The sequence below is a fragment of the Rhineura floridana genome, chromosome 20 (assembly GCF_030035675.1).
Source record: "Rhineura floridana isolate rRhiFlo1 chromosome 20, rRhiFlo1.hap2, whole genome shotgun sequence".
Classification (NCBI taxonomy): Eukaryota; Metazoa; Chordata; class Lepidosauria; order Squamata; family Rhineuridae; genus Rhineura; species Rhineura floridana.
In genome coordinates, this window is record NC_084499.1 from 613,064 (window position 1) to 630,615 (window position 17,552).

Below are 17,552 nucleotides of genomic sequence, written 5' to 3' on the forward strand. Positions count from 1 at the left end.
CTAAAATGGCGTATTTGAAGGGGGAGGGGAAAGCGCCACAGCGGGCGCCGTTTGGGGAGAAGCAGCACCACCTCGACCATCAGTAGGTTTTATAAGCGCTTGTATGAAAACTTAACATTTCTTTTAAAATATTAATTGGGGATGCCTTTTTAGTTAATTAAAATATTTTAATCAGTTTTAATCTAACTGATTTTAAGCTTACAGCCTTAGTTTCAATCCTGATGCTTTTTATTAGGGGGAACGAGAGGCTTTCTCTCATTTGCTTCCTCGATAGGATTGAATTAGACATTTACTGTCACTCTGATCCTTTTCACCTGAAGCCCCACTCGTTTCTCAGGTGAGGCAACTCCAGCGGGTGGGGGAGGGGGGACGATGTCGCTGCTGTGCATGCTCACTTGTGTGCGTGTGTGCAGGAGGGGCTGGGGAGTCATGTTCCTTCCCGTCGTTTTGTTGAAAGCCACCCCTCCCCCCTAGCTGTGCAGGGAACAGCATATTTCATCCCTAGGGAAGAAAAACAGCGGGGGTGGTCAGGGTGCTGGGGGCTTTTGAGCCTGCAAAGGGTTCGGCACCCCACTTTCCTGCCCCCTGAAATCCTCAGCTCAGTCCAAAACCAGCTGCACCGGCATTTCCAGATAAAAGGCGAGGGGGGACGCTCCAGGCATGCTTGTTCCCCTGATCGTGCTTTGCTCCTTCACTTTATATCCCCCCAAGGAAAAATGTGGACGATAGGCCTCTGGAGGAGGTCCCAGAGCCTCATCTGGCCTCTAGGGAGCTTCCTGGCTGGTTTTAAAAATGGCCCCTGCTGCTGAGGACAAAGGCAGGGGAGCTCTGTAATGCTTCCCTCTCTCTCTCCGCCCCCAGGTGCAAACATCAACAGGAGCCCTGATGGAGTTCTGCCAGGATTCAGGCAAAACGGCCCGGAGTGTACGTTTAGGGCAGACAAAGGGGCAATTAACTTATGGAACTTTCTGCCACAAGATGTGGAGGAGATTTTCAAAGATAACTAGACAAATTCATGGAAGGTGTGCCTAACAATGGTTATGAACCTGGATGACTGTTCAGAGGCAGTCTACCTTCAACATTCAAGTGCTGAGGGTGTATATTCTTAGGGAATCTGGCAAATTAAGCCAATATACTTTTCCTCCTTTGCCTTGTAAATGTTTCTTCTCAGGTAGAGCAAACTATTAAAACAGAATGTAAAAATAGATTTAAAATTCAACAACAACACAATAGTTTAGGTACCTGTAAGATTTGTCATCTTTTTCAACAATGTTTATGTTTAGTTTTAAGACTTGAGTGAACTCTTGCAACCCCCACCCCACCCCATGTGTTGCTAACCTAGGCAACTTGCAGCCATTGTGGGGAGGGGGCTTTCAATGTTTTCATTTGATTTTAGCAGGCACTACTGCCCTCTCTGCTAGGCTTGGACAGGATGTGAATCTTGGGAATGAGCAAGAAAATTCGAGAAATCAATACTTCCAAAACGTCACACACGCAGGGCTTGAACATTCCCACGGGGCAGGATGCCAGGAGCTAGAAATCTGAAATGATGTTCCAACCCTGCAGTTTATGTTAAATGGTGAGAAGACCTGAAGATGGCGGCAGTCGCTTTTGATAGCTAAGCCTGTGATGAATCTGTCTCCATGTGGCTGCACCATGTTCAACCATGGCTATCTTTCTTGAATTTGATTTAAAAGCTTGGAAAAAGCTGCTTATATGTGTGTTTGCAGAGGTCCTGCTTATCGCAATAACGTTTGTGTGGCGGACTCTGTAATATTTTGGGTCTCAAAGCTGCACATGAGTTCCCTCTTCTGGAGCAGTTTCATCAGGTGCAAAGCTGGAGATTACCGGGATCTGATGACTATTGCAGGGATTCTAGCTTGTAAAGCAATTATGCATGTGTGTGCCATGTGCACTGGATTTGGCCATGCCTCCAAATGATGACAACATGCTGTTGTCCGAAGTTCAGGGCTAAGAGGACAGTCCACAGCTTCCTGCAGGGAGCACGCAAATTGTGGGCGAGAGATGGAAGGGCAGAGCCAGCCTAAGGGAAGCCTCCCACCATCACACTGAGAGCTGATTCTTGGGCATAGATCTACAGTTTCAAAATGCAGCATGCACGTGCCCCAGCAGATACGAAGCACCCACCTGAATATAACTAGGTACCTCAAAAAAAACCCAAAGCAAACCACGGACATAAAACAGCCACCACCAAAGAAGTCTGATGTGGCAGGCAGCATGAAAGAGCAAGTGAGATTTTGTCCTTCACCGAGGGGGACAACCACGCCGCTTCCTGGTGCTCTTGGCTTCCTGGCTTGTAGTCCTCTCCTGTTTCTCCTCCCAAACACTCTGTGGGGCTTATTTATTTCTGTGAGACCAGGACCCTTGGCCAGACCCAGCAGCCAAGCTCTTGTTCACAGTCTTGGGCCTCCCTTGCTTCTCTGGGCCCAATTAATATTCGGTCCTTTCTAAAAATTATTTCCTTCTCCATTCCCCTCCCCCCACATATTTTTGGGGCTCTAGCTTTCTTTATTGTAGCATAGCATCCTAGGAGTCTGCTGTCTACTAAGTCAGGCCCTTGGCCCATTCAGCTCAGCACTGCCTACACGGACCGGCAAAACAGTGGCCCTGCAGGGTCTCACCCAGCTCTACCCGGAGGGGCCATCAGGGATTGAACCTGGGACCTTCTGCATGCAAAGTGGGGGTTCGTCCGCTGCACTACGTTGGGCCGTCCCCAAAGTGTATATCCCACTCTTCTCCCAAGGAGCTCAGGGTGGCATAGACGGCTATCTCCCCTCCTCCCATTTTATCCTCTCAACAACCCTGTGAAGTAGGTTATTTATTCCAGGCAAAAGCACTAAAAAAAAGGCACGGAGCAGGGCTGAGGGGAGGCATATAGGGCCGCCTCTGTCCCCTGGGCCTGAGCTTCCTTTAGAAAATGGAAATCTTGTCCAGATGTGGAGAACAAAATGAGACAAAAGAAGTGCAGAGCATAAGGGATGCCAAAAAGAATACAAGGAGCACATTGCTAAAAATTCTTTAAATACATTAGTAGCAGGAGACTGTCTAGGGGGGTGGTTGACCCCTTGGATGACAAGGGAGTTAAAAGGGTGCTAAAGGGAGATAAGGAGATTGCAGAGAAGCTGAATGAATCCTTTGCATTCCTCTTCACAGCAAAATATGTGGGACAGCAGATCCCTGTGCCTGGACTAATGTTTGTAGGGAGGGAGTCTGAGAAACTGAGGCAGACAGTGATGATGAGAGACAAAGGTCTAGACATATTAGACAAAATGCAAACTGACAAATCACCGGGTCCAGATGACATTCACCCGAGAGTTCTTAAAGAACTCAGATGTGAAATTGCTGATCTTCTAACAAAAACATGTAATGTCCCTAAAATCAGCTATAATACCTGAGGACTGGAAAGTGGCCAATGTAACACCAATTTTTTAAAAGGGATCCAGGAGCGATCCTGGAAAATACAGGCTGTTTTTAGTTTAACTTCTGTTCCAGGGAGACTGGTGAAAAGTATTGTTAAAGATAAAATAACCAAGCATACAGAAGAGTGAGCCTTGCTGAAGCAGAACCAGCATGGCTCCTGCAAGGGGAAGTCCTGTCTCACCAATCTTGGGTGTCAACAAGCATGTAGATAGAGGTGACCCAGTGGACACTTGTACGTAGACTTTACCAGAGGTCCCTCACCAAAGATTCCCAAGAATATTTGGCACCCATGGAATAAGAAGAGGGGTCCTCTTGTGAATCAGGAATTGGCTAGGAAACAGAGAGTAGGAGAATAGGAACAGAGTAGGAATAGATGGACAGTTGTTCCAATGGAGGGATGTTGAAAGTGACATCTCTCAAGGATCAGTTTTGGGACCTGTGCTTTTAACGTTGTTCATAGACTATCTAGAATTAGGGGTGAGCAGTGAGGCAGCCAAGTTTGCTGAATATACTAAATTGATGAGAGTGGTTAAAACAAAAAGGGATTGCGAAGACTCCCAAAAGGATCTCTCCAAATTGGGAGTGGGCAGCCAAATGGCAAATGCAGTTGAATGTAAGCAAGTGTAAAGTGATGCACATTGGGGCAAAAAACAGTAATTATTTTGTAGATATATATTTTGCCATATTTATCTAATAGACCTGCTACCTCCCTATAGGAATTGAGAGGATTTTAATGTTTGATTAATTAATATTGATTGATTAATGTTAATACTATGTTGTCTGCATACAGTCATATTTTGGTGCTGACGGAGCCATATCCTCTCCCTGGGCTTCTGTCTCGTTTTGTTGCTAGAGCTCATGGTTCAGGTGCAAATCACACTGGAGAAGAGAGGGCATCCTTGTCTGGTGATTCGATAGGTATCCATTTGCAAATACTTGTGCATTCGGTTTAACATACGAAAGGTATGCCCATATTTTAAATTGGTCCCCTAAATTACAACATCCCAAGACCTTCATCAGATACAATAATTTGATACTGTTGAATGCTTTTTGTGTGTCTAGGAACAACACAGCACAACTCAGTTTGCCTTCCTGAGCATTTCTTATCACATTTATCAGTTTGTTAATTCAGTGACATCATTTAACCTTTCCGCTGTAATCAAAGACCATATTTTAAAATCTTGATTTAAAGGCAATTTCTGTCTTCCTGAGCCTGAAGTTGTTGGCTATTTATTTGGCTTCGGTATCACTATGATTTTTACTTGATTCCAGGAGTTAATAACTCTAGGCATACTGCTCATTGACAGACTGTAATAGAGATTGTTCTGTTTCGTTGAGAAATGTTTTATAGAATTCTGCTGAGAACCTATCAGGCCCTAGTGCCAGATCCCATTTCCCACCCTTGCACTATTAATCTCTTGGAGAATCTTGTTAATGTTATTTTGGTCAGCTCTTGTTTATGTTTAAACGTAACCAGAAATAACTTTGATTTTCGTAGAATTATTATTTTATAAAGTTTTGTTGCTCTTGATAACTTAGGCTGCAATCCAGTAGTAAGTCACATTTAACGCAGTGGAGCTTACTTCTGAGTAGACATGTATTGGATGGTACTATTAGGCTGCAATCCAACATGCCTTCTCAGAAGTAAGCACCACTGGGTTGCAGCCTTCATTAGTTCTTTTGTCCGTTTCAGACTTCTCTTTTGGCGATTTGGTTATGTTGTAGGAGTGGCACTTGTGGATGATTTCCTCTTCTGATTATGCTTTGCTAAACTCTCTTCTGTTCTTCAGCTGACTTTCTCGACATAACCGGAATCTATTCCCCTTATATAAAAACTAATACCTTGAATGGTACACCTTATCTGTAATTTATTTATTGCCTTAACATTAATGTCAAAAATGTGAGTGGTCTTTTTCTCTCTTTTTTGTAATATATCTGGGAGACTAGCTGCCAAAACCTCAATCTGATGTCCATTGATAATCAGTTTTTCTCCTGCCCAGTATCTAGAGCCCATTGCGTCTTTCATCCTTAAGCGTATAAACTTAATTAAGACATCTGCAGGTAGCCTATTCCTGTTGTTGTATTAGAACTTACTTTGTCTTCTAGTCTAAATGCTGCCTTGATTCTTGCAGTATACAGATAGCTAGCTAGCTGAATATACTCAGATAACTGGATTTAGAGGGTTAGACAAATTCATGGAGGGTGGATAAAGGCTATCAGTGGCTACTAGCCATGAGGGCTGTGTTCTGATCCCATGGTTGGAACAGTCGGCTCCCGAATACGGATTGCTGGGAACCGCAGGAGTGGCGAAAGCCCTTGTGCTCTGGTCCTGCCCGCAGAGTTCCTGCCTCTGCCCCCTGTGAGAACTACATTGGGCCTCTTTGGGCCTGATCCAGCCATGGGGCTCTTCTTATGTTCTCATTTCCCCCTTCGGTGCATCTGGCTCTTAGTTTAATATTGTTCTTGATAATCCCTCCATTATTTCCTCTAGTTTAGCTTTACTTGCTTCCAATTCTGTTTCCGTTTCTCTGTTTTTAGCTTTTGTTTCTCCTAGAATGTTTCTGAATTCTTCATGTACATTTCTTTTGTTAATTAATTTACCAATATGTATGTTTATTTCCCCCTCTAATTCCCCTATTGACTTTTCAAGCATCTTTGCTTGTTCTAGAACCACTGTGAGTTGTTTTTGCAGTTTCAAATACCATTTTTCTATTTTCCCCTGTAAATCACTCATAAAATTCCTGATTTTTTTTATGATCCTGTCATCCCATTCATCCCATCCTCCAGTTTTGTTATCCTTGACTAGTTGACCCAGAGCCATTCTCTCTTTAGATAATTTTATTTCTCTAGCAGAGGCTTGTTGAATTTTGTCTACGGGAAATGGGTTTTGTTCTCCATTATCTGGCTCCCTTGGAATCTTGCCCCTTTGGATGTTTCCTGGCACACGTTTCCTCAAAATATTCTGCCATCTTCACTTGGCTTTCTTGTTGCTCTTCACTTATTGCTCATAAATGATAATCTAGGTTTTTTTTAATATTTACATTGGGTTATCAGCTCTGTTATAGACGATACTCTAAATTTGGAGTACCGCATAACTAATAATTATCAGTTATTGGGAAACTGGTTTGTCAATTAATTATTAGACAATATTCAAGCAGTTCTGTTTTGGCAATTTCTCCACAGACTGGTTTCAATTCAATATTTAAGTTGAAATAATTCTGTCAGACAAACAGTTTAGAATAATTCTTTAAATAAATTAAAATAATCTATTCAAGATCACATCCAAGCAGTAAATGTGACCAGTGGTTCCCATACTTTTTTACCCATGGGCCAGCTGAAAATGACTGAGGGTCTTGGCAGACCATTTAATGATACTTTGGCCTGGTGCAGCCAGATGCTGTATGATTTTTAATTTATTTTGATTTTGATTTATTTTGCTTCTTTTATTTTGTGTATATTGTATTTAATTATATTGCAATTTGAATTCCATACAACTGAAATTGTTACACCATAAAATAAAATGTAAGAAATTAAGGAAGCAGTACAAATACAATTAAAAATCATTATGAATATTTAATACAATGGATATGCTGTCTCCTGTCTTCAGCCACAAATCTATGGACCACCTGATTGAAGCTTGTGGACCGCTGGTGGTCCACAGACCATAATTTAGAAAGCCCTGAATTAGACAGCTCATTTAAAATTGAGGTTAATTACATCCAGCCAGTTAAGTTTAGTTTACTGTTCAATATATTGCTTTTCATTTAGTTAAGCAATTCATTCAAGGTCAAGTTCGAGCAATTAATTACTTATAATCAGTTACCTAAGTTTCATATAGAATTTCTTATGATTTAATATCTACATTTAATTCCAATGCTCAGTATTAATTCTTTATTGGTCTGAAGCTTGTAATGATTGTTATTCAGTTAGTGATATCAACAATGAGTTTAATTAATTTAATACTTCATCAAGTTACCCAGAATCAGTTCATCCACAACTTATCCTACTGCAATTTGTCCAGTTTTTTAAAAAAACATTTAGTTCATTTAATATATCATCTAATATTGATTAAATTCAGTCAGTTCAGATGGCTCAATAATCAGTTTTACTCAGCCCCAAAAGTCAGTTCTTCAAATAAGATGATTTCGTCAGTACTAAGTAAGAGACCTCAACTGAAATTCTTTAAGCTGGCTTTGGTGTCCTTCGTGAAGGTCACAATCGATTCTTTCTGCAGCAATTAAGTAATTTCCTTAATTATAGTTCAAAATATCCCAGTTCAACTATTTCTCAGTCCAAAATCAACATATTCAAGGAATAGCAACATTTTCTTGCAGGCTTGCTTTTGCCAAAGCAGTATCTCTGGCTGTGCCCTCTGGTGCTACCAGGTCACACCCCGATGTTGACTCATTTTTTTTATTTACAGTGCTAAGTCGTGGACTGCCAGCAAGGCATTCCAGGGTGGGACCAATAGTCCCATTCTCCCAGGAGAGAATTTGACCCTTCCACGGAAGTTGGGGGGCAGCCTCCCTTATCAGCAGAGGAGGGTGTTGGCAGTCAGGATCCAGCTCTACATCCCACTAGCTCCCTTCATATGCCCCAGTCCTGGGCTGTTTATGACTTTATTGATCAAAACCACCATGGTTGGAAACAGGAATGCAAACCTGGCATATTTATCTGGCATATTTAAGGCACCAGAAAGATTTTTGTCCTGTGTCTTTAGGACCCAGTGGAAGAATCTAGAACTTAACATTTTGTTTCTTGGTTTCCCCCCATTGTCCAAGAGGCTGCTGTGTAGCAGTGGACAAACAAATCTTTGCCGCCCACCTGCCCATCCCAGCATCTCCAGTTAAGGGCTTGATTATTTTAAGTTTATCATTCATCTCTTACCAGTAGACAAAGCTGTGGGGTGAAAGATGGACCCCAGCCTCTGGAAGTGGGGTGCAGTACTTCTAAAAATCCAGAAGTTACCAGCTGTTGAACAACCGGCATGTTCTACCTGTCATACTCTAGAATGTTTGAAATGGGCTAGAGATCTACAACAGGAGCTTAGTTTGGAGGAATGGAATTGAGTTTGGGTTTGAATGTTGCCGTGAATTACATCAGTAGAGCTATTTTTTAAAAAAAATCTGTATCAGTGGTATTTCCTCCATAGAGTTAGCAAGCTATATCCAACAGTAGAACGTAACTGTTGGAGATTTTATGTTCATATTCTGTGGAGTTGCCCAACAATCCAGATGTATCGGACTACAATCTATAATCTCATCTTTTGAGATAACTGGTTATCAAATGATCCCAAAATATAATTATTAAACCATTTTAAAGGTATGGTATTAGAGGAGGATGTGGAAGTAATATTTAATTTATTAGTTGCTTCAGAAATAAGCATTGCAAAAGTTTTGGGGGAGGGGGAAGCGCAGCGCCTCCAGTCTGAGAATGGTTTGAAAGAATCTGGGATATTGTAACACTATCAAAACGTACATATGGCAGAATGGACAAACAGATAGTATTGTGTATTATGTATTGAAATATATATCCCTACAGTTTGTTTATGTTATTAGAATAGAATAGCAATTTGTTATCATGTTTCAAGTTACATATCCATATAAGCATGAGTTCTTTTCAAAATAAGAATACATTTAAAAAGGAAAGGAATGGGTAGTAGAAGACCAAATAAAAGATTTGGGTGGGAGGTTCATATTATTAAATGTAAGTGGACCAGTAGGAGAACTTACCACTGGTAACACATGTGCTCCAAATGAAAATCAGTCAGAATTCTATAAAAAAATCTTTAAAATTTTAGTTGATTTTGCAAATAAGTAATCATAGTAGGATACATGCATGCAGTTTTGGATCCAATTCTAGATAAATCTGACAGTAGACAAGGTCACAGACATTCTATAGCATTGATTAAAAGAACAAAATCTTACATGGAAGTATTATTGTTAAAAGATACTTGGAGAAAACAATATATAGATATAGATATAAAGATTGATATGATCTGGTCCACTCCCTGCTATATAATGGTATTAGAATTACATACGAGAAAAAAGTAATGAAATAAGGTGAAACTATTGTTAAACCCTGAAATAGTACAAAAATGTAATGAAGAATTAAGGTGTCTCCCTGCCCCCCGCTATAAATGATACCTCTAGTGTGACTGTGGGATACAAGTAAAGCTTTTATGAGAGGCCTGTTAATGTCCTGGCTCCTATCCAAAACACAACAGCAGGTTAGATATAGATATAACAAGCAAGGAAGCGATGCGTTCTCAAAGCGGATTCACGGTACAGACACACGGCATGGAAGAGCCAGATACAGCCAGAGAGCTCTTGCAAGGCAAAGGGTTAGCAGGAACTAGCCCGGTCTAGGAGCGAGGGCCCAGGCTCTCAAGTCCAAGACCAGTAACAAGGGCTCCAGGGCTGCCTGGGAGCTGTGAAGTTGTTCCAACAAGTTTCCTTGCCTGCCTGCTGAGCTTTTTACCCAGAGGCATTTGTGGCCTGAAGGCAGGTGCTATGACTAGAGGGATGCACCCCCCTTTTTCTCTCCCTGGGAGACAACGCCAGGACCCCCCCCCCGAATCGTCCCACTCACATCAGACCACACCTGGGAGTCCTCCCTTCCTCCAGTGGGGAAGTGACCTCCGGAGCTCCTCTTCAACAGCAGAGCCAGGCGCATCCAGAGGCAGGGGGGCTGTTCCATCATCTCATCCTCCTCTCCCTTCTCCCCATGCATCTCCTTGTTCCTTTAGTGCTTGCCTTTCCTGGTCTGAATCAGAGCACTCAGAAGGGATCATGATAGTTAATATAATCTGCAAGAGGTTGCAAGAACAACAAAAATGGGAGCTATTATCAGAGATTAGTAATTATTAAATGACGCATAAACTGTCCTTCAGTCGAGATATATGAAACTCTCCTTCAGTTGAGATATATGAAAGATTGAACTTTTTTTTAAAATGTAGTTAGACTTACTTGAAACAAAGATCTGTCAGGTTATAAATGTTGCTAAAACTTTTGAATGGGGCAGTTAATCAAAGAAGCTTTTAGCACACCTATTAAAAAAGAAACCACAGAAGAGACACATTCCTCTAATTAAAAAAAGATGGTTTAGCAAGAATGTCAGATGAAATAATAGAGTAATTTTTAAAAATATTACACATAAATTGAATAATCTAGATAATGTAAAAATAAAGGAATTTTTAATTCTGATTCATATTCCAAAGCTTGCTGCATATGGTCTAACAGCGGAATCCTGCAAAGCAGTGGTTCCCAGGAGGGCTGCAAAATAATTCAGAGGGGGCCGCAAACACTAAAGATTTTTTTTTTAAGTCTTCACTACCTGGATGCTGTCTGCTCCCCACTGCCGCTGCAGATAACACCTCCCTCTTGCTCCAAACAGGAGGGGAGGACTTTTGCTGATGTGCCAGAGCATCTTTCAAGCTCACTGAGGGCAGGCATCTGCCTATAAAACACGTGGCAGATGCCAAAGGTGGCTGAGGGTGGAGCTACCAGGAAGAAGAGGGGATTACTGTCACCGACTCCCATCTCCTCACGCTGTCACTGATGATGGCACCCTTACTCAGAACAGGAGGAGAGGGCTTTTTGTGAAGCAAAAAGAAGCAAGGCTGCAAGGAAAGGCTGCTTTCCCCCTTCCTTCCTGGCTGCCAGCCTGCCTGCCTTTCCTGACTCCGGCTTCGCTGTCACCTTCTTTTAAAAATTATTCTTATTTACAAGGCTGCCCAGATCTCACCTTTGGCCCAAACAGCCAAGGAGCAGCAAGGAAGCTCGGCTTGCTCAACCCCCATCTCTGAGGCTGTGTGTGCCAGTGTCTCCCCTTTCTTCCACCTACATTCCGTCCCCCCCAATCTCTCCAAGATGCTACAGCAGTTGAGGGCTTCCTTGCTCCCATGTGCCCAAATGCATGCACGCCTGTAGGAGGGGCAGGTGTGTCTATGCATGTGCATGTGCTGATTTGTCTTTTCCACTCTCATTCCCCAAGTGCACGCTAACCAAGCCATCAGTTCTGATGATCATCCCAAGGCCTGAAAGCACTAACCCCCCTCCTCAACCTATCCATCCTCTTGTCTTCACAATTTAGCATCACCACCACTACCACACTGCCGCTTCTTGATGATGATTAAAAAGCTCAGTAGGTTGGCTGAGGCTGGGGTCCACATACTGCAGCTGAAATGCATTTATTTAATTATTATTGCATTTATATCCCACCTTTCCTCCAAGTTGCTCACAGTGGCGCACATGGTCCCCTCCCTTCCATTTTATCCTTACACCAACCCTGTGAGGTAGGTCAGACTGAGAGACTGTGTCTGGCCCAAGGTCACCCAGTGGGCTACCTGGCTGGGTGGGGATTTGAACCTGGATCTTCGTCCAACACTGTAATCCACTGGTGTTGGGGACGCCACCGTACATCTTCAGACGGGGGGGGGGATACAAATTTGATTGGACCTTTACATTAAGAAAAGAAAGCAACACCTCCCTGTTGGCAGGGAGCTTTTTATGGAAAGAGATATTTGGAGATGTGATTTTTGCCACGCACCATTTTTTCAATTAAAAGAGACTAAAATAATTAGCGTGGGGGATGTCACAAAATCTTTTGAGCCTTACAAAGGGGGTCCTGCACTCATAAAGGTTGGGAACCACTGCTTTAAAGTGTTCTTAAATATCTTGGTAGTACGTTCAAAGAATACGCCCTGGACTCCTACTGGGAGGAAGGGCTGACATACATACATACATTAATGAAACATTAGTGATTAATAAGATGCCAGATTGATGGTAAGAAGCAAACTGTATCTATCTCTAAGGAAGGAAAGGATGCAGCATAGGTAATCTCTTACCGTTTACATCACAATTAAGTGTTGATTTATATATACACCATGATCAGGCAGAGTTTCTTAAAGAAAGGCAGGAGTGATGACATCAGAAGATTCATACATGTAATAGCTTCTTCCAGTATCGGAGAAGAAACATTATGTCTTAACATTTCTTGATGCCAAAAAGGCTCTTGATAATCTGGAATGGGTCTCCTTTCCGTCTTTCTTTCAGAACATTGAAAGCAGGCAGTTTACACAAATCAGTAGGCTAAGAGATTAATAAATGGAAATATGACTTCTGGTTCCAGTTTAAATAAGGGTACCAGAGAAGGCTGTCCTTGGTCAGCCTCATTACTTGTCCTTGCATTGGAATCCTTATCTATAAAGAACAAAACAAATAATGAAAAAATCAAATTATATGCGAAAGATACTGTTTTGTTAATAACAAACCCCAAACAATCACTGCATGAACTTGAAAAACTTTTAAATAATTATGGAATAGTGTCCACATAGAAAATTAATACAGATAAAACAGGAATAATGGGCATTAACATAACACAAAAATGGGGGGGGGGCGGAGAAATGTTTGGATATAATTGGAAGCAAAAAGTGATGCAATATTTAGGGATCAAAGTGACAGATTAATTAGATGATTTGTGTAAGAGTTACTATGAATTTTTCTATAAAGAGTGAGGAACTTGCAACAGGAGAAGCCAAAATTATCTTTTTTTGGTTGAATTTCTACTATAAAAATTGTAGAGCTGTCACAAATAAGTGCTCCCAATAAAACTAACATACATACAAATTAAAAAGTGACCATTTTCTGTTGCATTTCATTTGGAACAACAGAAAGCCAAGAATTAATTTATGAAAGCCTGCCTGTGCTTTATAACAAGCTGCATTTTTTCATTGCTTCAAAATGAAAAACCTTAGTACTACCATATAATCAAGAATGGCTTAACAAACTCTGGGAATTTTGGTTGTTATGGCCAAACTAACACACAAACAAGAATAACAGGAGATGAAAGTGATAAATTTAGAAAAACAATATACAATAAATTCCTTTTATACAATATTGCCAAAGGAATCATTGGATCACTTTGATATACAGTAGGGCCCCGCTTTACAGCACTTCGCTGATGCCGCAGTCTCAATTAGATCCAATTAGACTAAAGCCCCACTCATATGGTGCTTGTTCCGCTTTTACGGTGGTTTTCGGACGCCGCACGCCATTCTATTCAATGAGTTCTCGCTTTTCAGCGGGGGTCCGGAATGTAACCCGCCGTATGAGTGGGGCCCTACTGTAATAAATATCACCATTTTGCTTAAACTATAAGTTTTCACTATATCACTTTTATTTACTTAATTAATTAAATTTAGTTTATGGCCATAGAAATGGAAAAAGCTGCAAGTTAATAAGTCAACTGTTGATTTATTTTTAAAGATGTTAGATAATATTTTTAAGATGTTCTGATAATTTTGTTGTGTAAAAATGTTTGAAGATAAGAAAGATGGTTGAATCTTTTTAACAGTCTTAATAGTTAATAGAAAATAAAGACTATTTTGAGAGGAACTTTTCCACATTGCTGGGATCCACCTCCTAGCTTTAGTGTTAAATGCATCCTGTGAAAGGTCTCTGTTGTTCATATGGAAGGATCTCAGAGCACAAGAGGAGCTGTGCCGCAGCTGCAGCCGGATCGGGGCCAAGTGGGCCCATCTAGTCCCGCCTCCTGCTTCCCAGAACAGCCAACCAGGTGCCACAATGGGAAAGAGGGCGCAGTAGCCCTCTTGCACTTGTGAGCTCCAGGGACTGATATGCAGGGGTGCATCCTCCCTCTGGGCCTGCAGGATGGTACGCACCCATCATGATCAGTAGCTGTCGGTAGACTTTCCCTCCACGAACGTGTCAAATTCACTTTGGAAGTGGTCTAAGCTGGTGGCCGTCCCCACATCTTGAGGCAATGAGTTACACAGTCGTGTGTTTTCTGAAGAAGCCCTTTCTCTTGTCTGTCCTGAAGCCTCTGCCACTCACCCTCATTGACGCCTCCAAGTGTTATATGTAGCAGAGAAGGTGATCGTTTCTCTCCCCGCTTCCCCCACCCCCCATCGCTCTCACATCCCAAGCCAAAAATCCCCACATGTGACAGACGTTTCTCATAGCACTCCAGGCACGTCCTCCCCCCCACACACTTTGTGGTGTCCGTTTTCTTAAGGGTTATGTCCTGCAGAAGAGCCCAAGAGGTTTAGGCGCAAGGCAGAACCACAGACCGCTCCAACAAAGATCAAAAGCAACCAGAGCCTTTTTCAACCTCTGCCATCCACCTCTCCCAGGTTCTGCCTCATCATGGAGAACGTCGTTAGTTAAAGGACCAGCCCTCTGGCCTGCAGACATGCACTCCCTGCGCTACTGGGCCAGTGAGGTTCTGTGGGAGGCATGTGGTTTCTCAAGGGACTCTGCTTGTACAGGCCCTGGTCCTGGGGGAGGCTTTTCTGTGGGCTTTTGTCTCCCAGCCTCTGGCTTGGTGTCTTCTGATCAGGAGCACCACCAGGCGCAGAGCCGTAAACCTTGTGCAGCTCCTGAGCTGGAGGTTCTGCAGCTTCTGATGCTGTGTCTTGATTGCTGCTGGAGTCCTCCAGGGTTGTGACAGCTTGTAAGCATGCTTTAGCTTTTGGGCAACATGGCTCAGGGGGCATGGAGAGTTCTGTCTGCTTGTATCTAATGTGTCCATGTGTGTCTTTTTCAGGATCTTATGAGTGTGGAATATGTGGGAAGAAGTACAAGTACTACAATTGTTTCCAGACCCACGTCCGCGCGCACAGAGGTATTGGTCGCCTACTCTCCAGTTGAGCAGTATATGCAGCTCAAATTATTGCAGTTCCTCCCCCAAGAACACAGTGATACACCCAGGATCTAGAGGTCCTCCTGAGACAGGACTTGTGTTCACCATCAGGAGCTCCAGAATGTCCCTCTAGCAAACACACCTCTGCTTAAAAACCATTGAGATGGTGTCAGGACATTTATCAGAACCAGCTGAGCACATCACACAATAGTCCACAAACTTCCAACTTCAGGCTGGATATTAACCAAAGCTACAAAAGGGAGGGAGGAGGGCAAGAGAGGCTGCTGAGCTTTGTAGCAAAGCCCCAAAATCTGCAGCCAGCCAGACTCTTAAAATGGCAGAAGGAGTTTGGGAGGTGCAGTTGAATGAGGCCATGCTGTAGACGCCTGAGAGAGCTCCAAGTGCACCCAGTTTTGGGTGGGGGTGTCTCAAAGAAATGAGAGCGGCAGTTACTCCAAAGCTAACAAAGAAATAACATTTTTGCACTGAGGTTGTTGAAATTCGGTGCTGGTAAACGCTAAATTCTGCCACCTGTATGAATTGTGCACAGTTGCATAATCACTGTTGGCATAAATCTGCCATTACAACTAGATTGCCCAATTGATGTTGGTTTTACTACTCATGGGGAAGGGCAGTGATACTGTTATGCCCCCCCCCACCTGTCATTGGAAATCTTAACCACTTCTCTGGCTCCTAGAGATTTCAGCAAGCATTGCTCTTCATTTCAGAACATGTCTTTGTAACGTTGAGGACGAGCAACTTACTTTAAAAGGAAAAGCAAGCTCAGTTCTGGGCCTGAAATGGCACATTCCCTCCACAGCAACACAGCATAAATACAGATCTGGTTAGGAAACCCTAATCTTGCCAGGGGGTGTTTGACACTTTGGGTGCGGCAGAGGAAGGGGCAATGGGAAGGATGCCCTTTAGGAAGAGGTGTGCTCCCTGGAAGAGAGGCTGGCTCCAGGTGATCTGCATGTGGTACCCAGTTGAGTCCAGACAGTGCAAGATTTCTGCCAGCCTTGTGTCGGTGCTGGTGCTGAATAAGGAGGCTTTTGTTATATGTCATGTGAGACAAGGCGAGGATTTGGCGCCTGCTCTCTTAGTGATCTGCTGTGGAGACTTTTGATGCAATGTCTAAAGTCGGGCTTTCTTTCTGCATAGACACGGAAGCTGCGTCGGGTGAAGGAGCCTCCCAGGGCAGTAAGTACAAACCAACTTCCTGTATGTGTCGAGGGGGGGTGTAGCTCAGTGGCGGAGCACCTGTTTGCCTTACAGAAGGTCCCTGGTTCAATCCCTGCTGGCTTCTCCAACGTCAAAAGATTTCAGGGAAAGATCTGGCTTGCTGCTGTCAGTCCAGAAACTGGGGGAAGGAAAAGGCTTCCCCCCACACCCAGTCAGCCCTCCTTACTCCCAAGGAGAACTTCTGCCTCTCGCTGGGAGTCATCCAGGTGAAGACTACCTAGGCAGATCATCGGCGCGCTCTGACCTTTCCATCGCCTTGCTTCCTGTGAGGTGCCATTGTCTTCAGCCACAGCAGTCTGAGGCCTGTCCTCTGGCGTGTGCACATCAGGGGCGCTTGGGGCTGATCTGGGGGCAAACTAGGAAAGTGCCGTGCTAGTGTTCACGTTTGCTCTTTTTTGTCCCGGGGTTGCACGTGTGTTAATTTTAAATACCTTTTAGTATTTAATCAGAATGATGTTTTGTACTCATAAGCAGCGGCTGTTTTTGAAAGAAGTATGCAGAATTGGAGTCTCCATTTGTTTTTAAGCAAACTAAGATTGTATTAGTTCTAACGTCAGGTTTGTAAAGTAAGAAGCTGGTCTCTCCTGCGCACAATCTACTGATCCTAACTGGTCTGTTGAGCCTGTTGTGGTGTTTGAGGACTGCTGATCCCACCAATGTACAAGATGCAAATTTACGGTTTGATTTGGCCCAGCAGGCAGAAGTCCCTCCTGTGGCTAATTCCAGAACTCCCAATACTTGCATGGATGTTGATAAGAGGGCTCTCTCATTGCATTTGCTGGGTGACCCAATGTCTTTAGTCAAGCCAACTTATTAATAAATTATTCATTGAAATTTTATGAATTAGAAACCTAGTTGAAAAACTTATTCCTTGCTCCTACTTGCACTTTGATTAAAACTGCTGCGAGTCACTAGACAACGCTGGGCTAGAAGGGGTGATTGTCTGGCTTGGTTTCAGGCCAGCTTTCTGTGCGTTGAAGTGGGTGACGGGGGGGGGCAGCACAGTCATGGCCAAGAGCACGGCGTGAGCTGCTGAAGGGGAGCTCCCCCACCTCTTTCTGTCCAAAGTTGTGGGTCAGATACATCACCTGCTGAGCCCCTTGGCTTGTTGTTTACTCTGTGATGCACCTTGTGCATTGCTGGTACCATATAAATAATGACAAGTGCGTAATGCACTTGGGGAAGGTTTCCTGGTGTTTTCTCTG

General features: G+C 43.1%; 1 protein-coding gene across 15 annotated transcripts in view; it reads left to right on the forward strand.

Moving 5' to 3' along the window:
* ZNF618 (zinc finger protein 618) overlaps window positions 1-17,552 on the forward strand; it is a 112,214-nt gene that overhangs the window by 56,568 nt on the left and 38,094 nt on the right. For 12 of the 15 annotated variants that reach the window (XM_061604556.1, XM_061604564.1, XM_061604557.1 and 9 more), the window contains exons 4-5: window positions 15,010-15,087; window positions 16,267-16,305. In XM_061604556.1, coding sequence (XP_061460540.1) covers window positions 15,010-15,087; window positions 16,267-16,305 — 117 coding nt within the window. Of the gene's footprint in view, window positions 1-1,492; window positions 1,580-15,009; window positions 15,088-16,266; window positions 16,306-17,552 lie in introns of those variants that run through there. The other 3 variants (XM_061604563.1, XM_061604566.1, XM_061604569.1) reach the window with 2 other exon arrangements.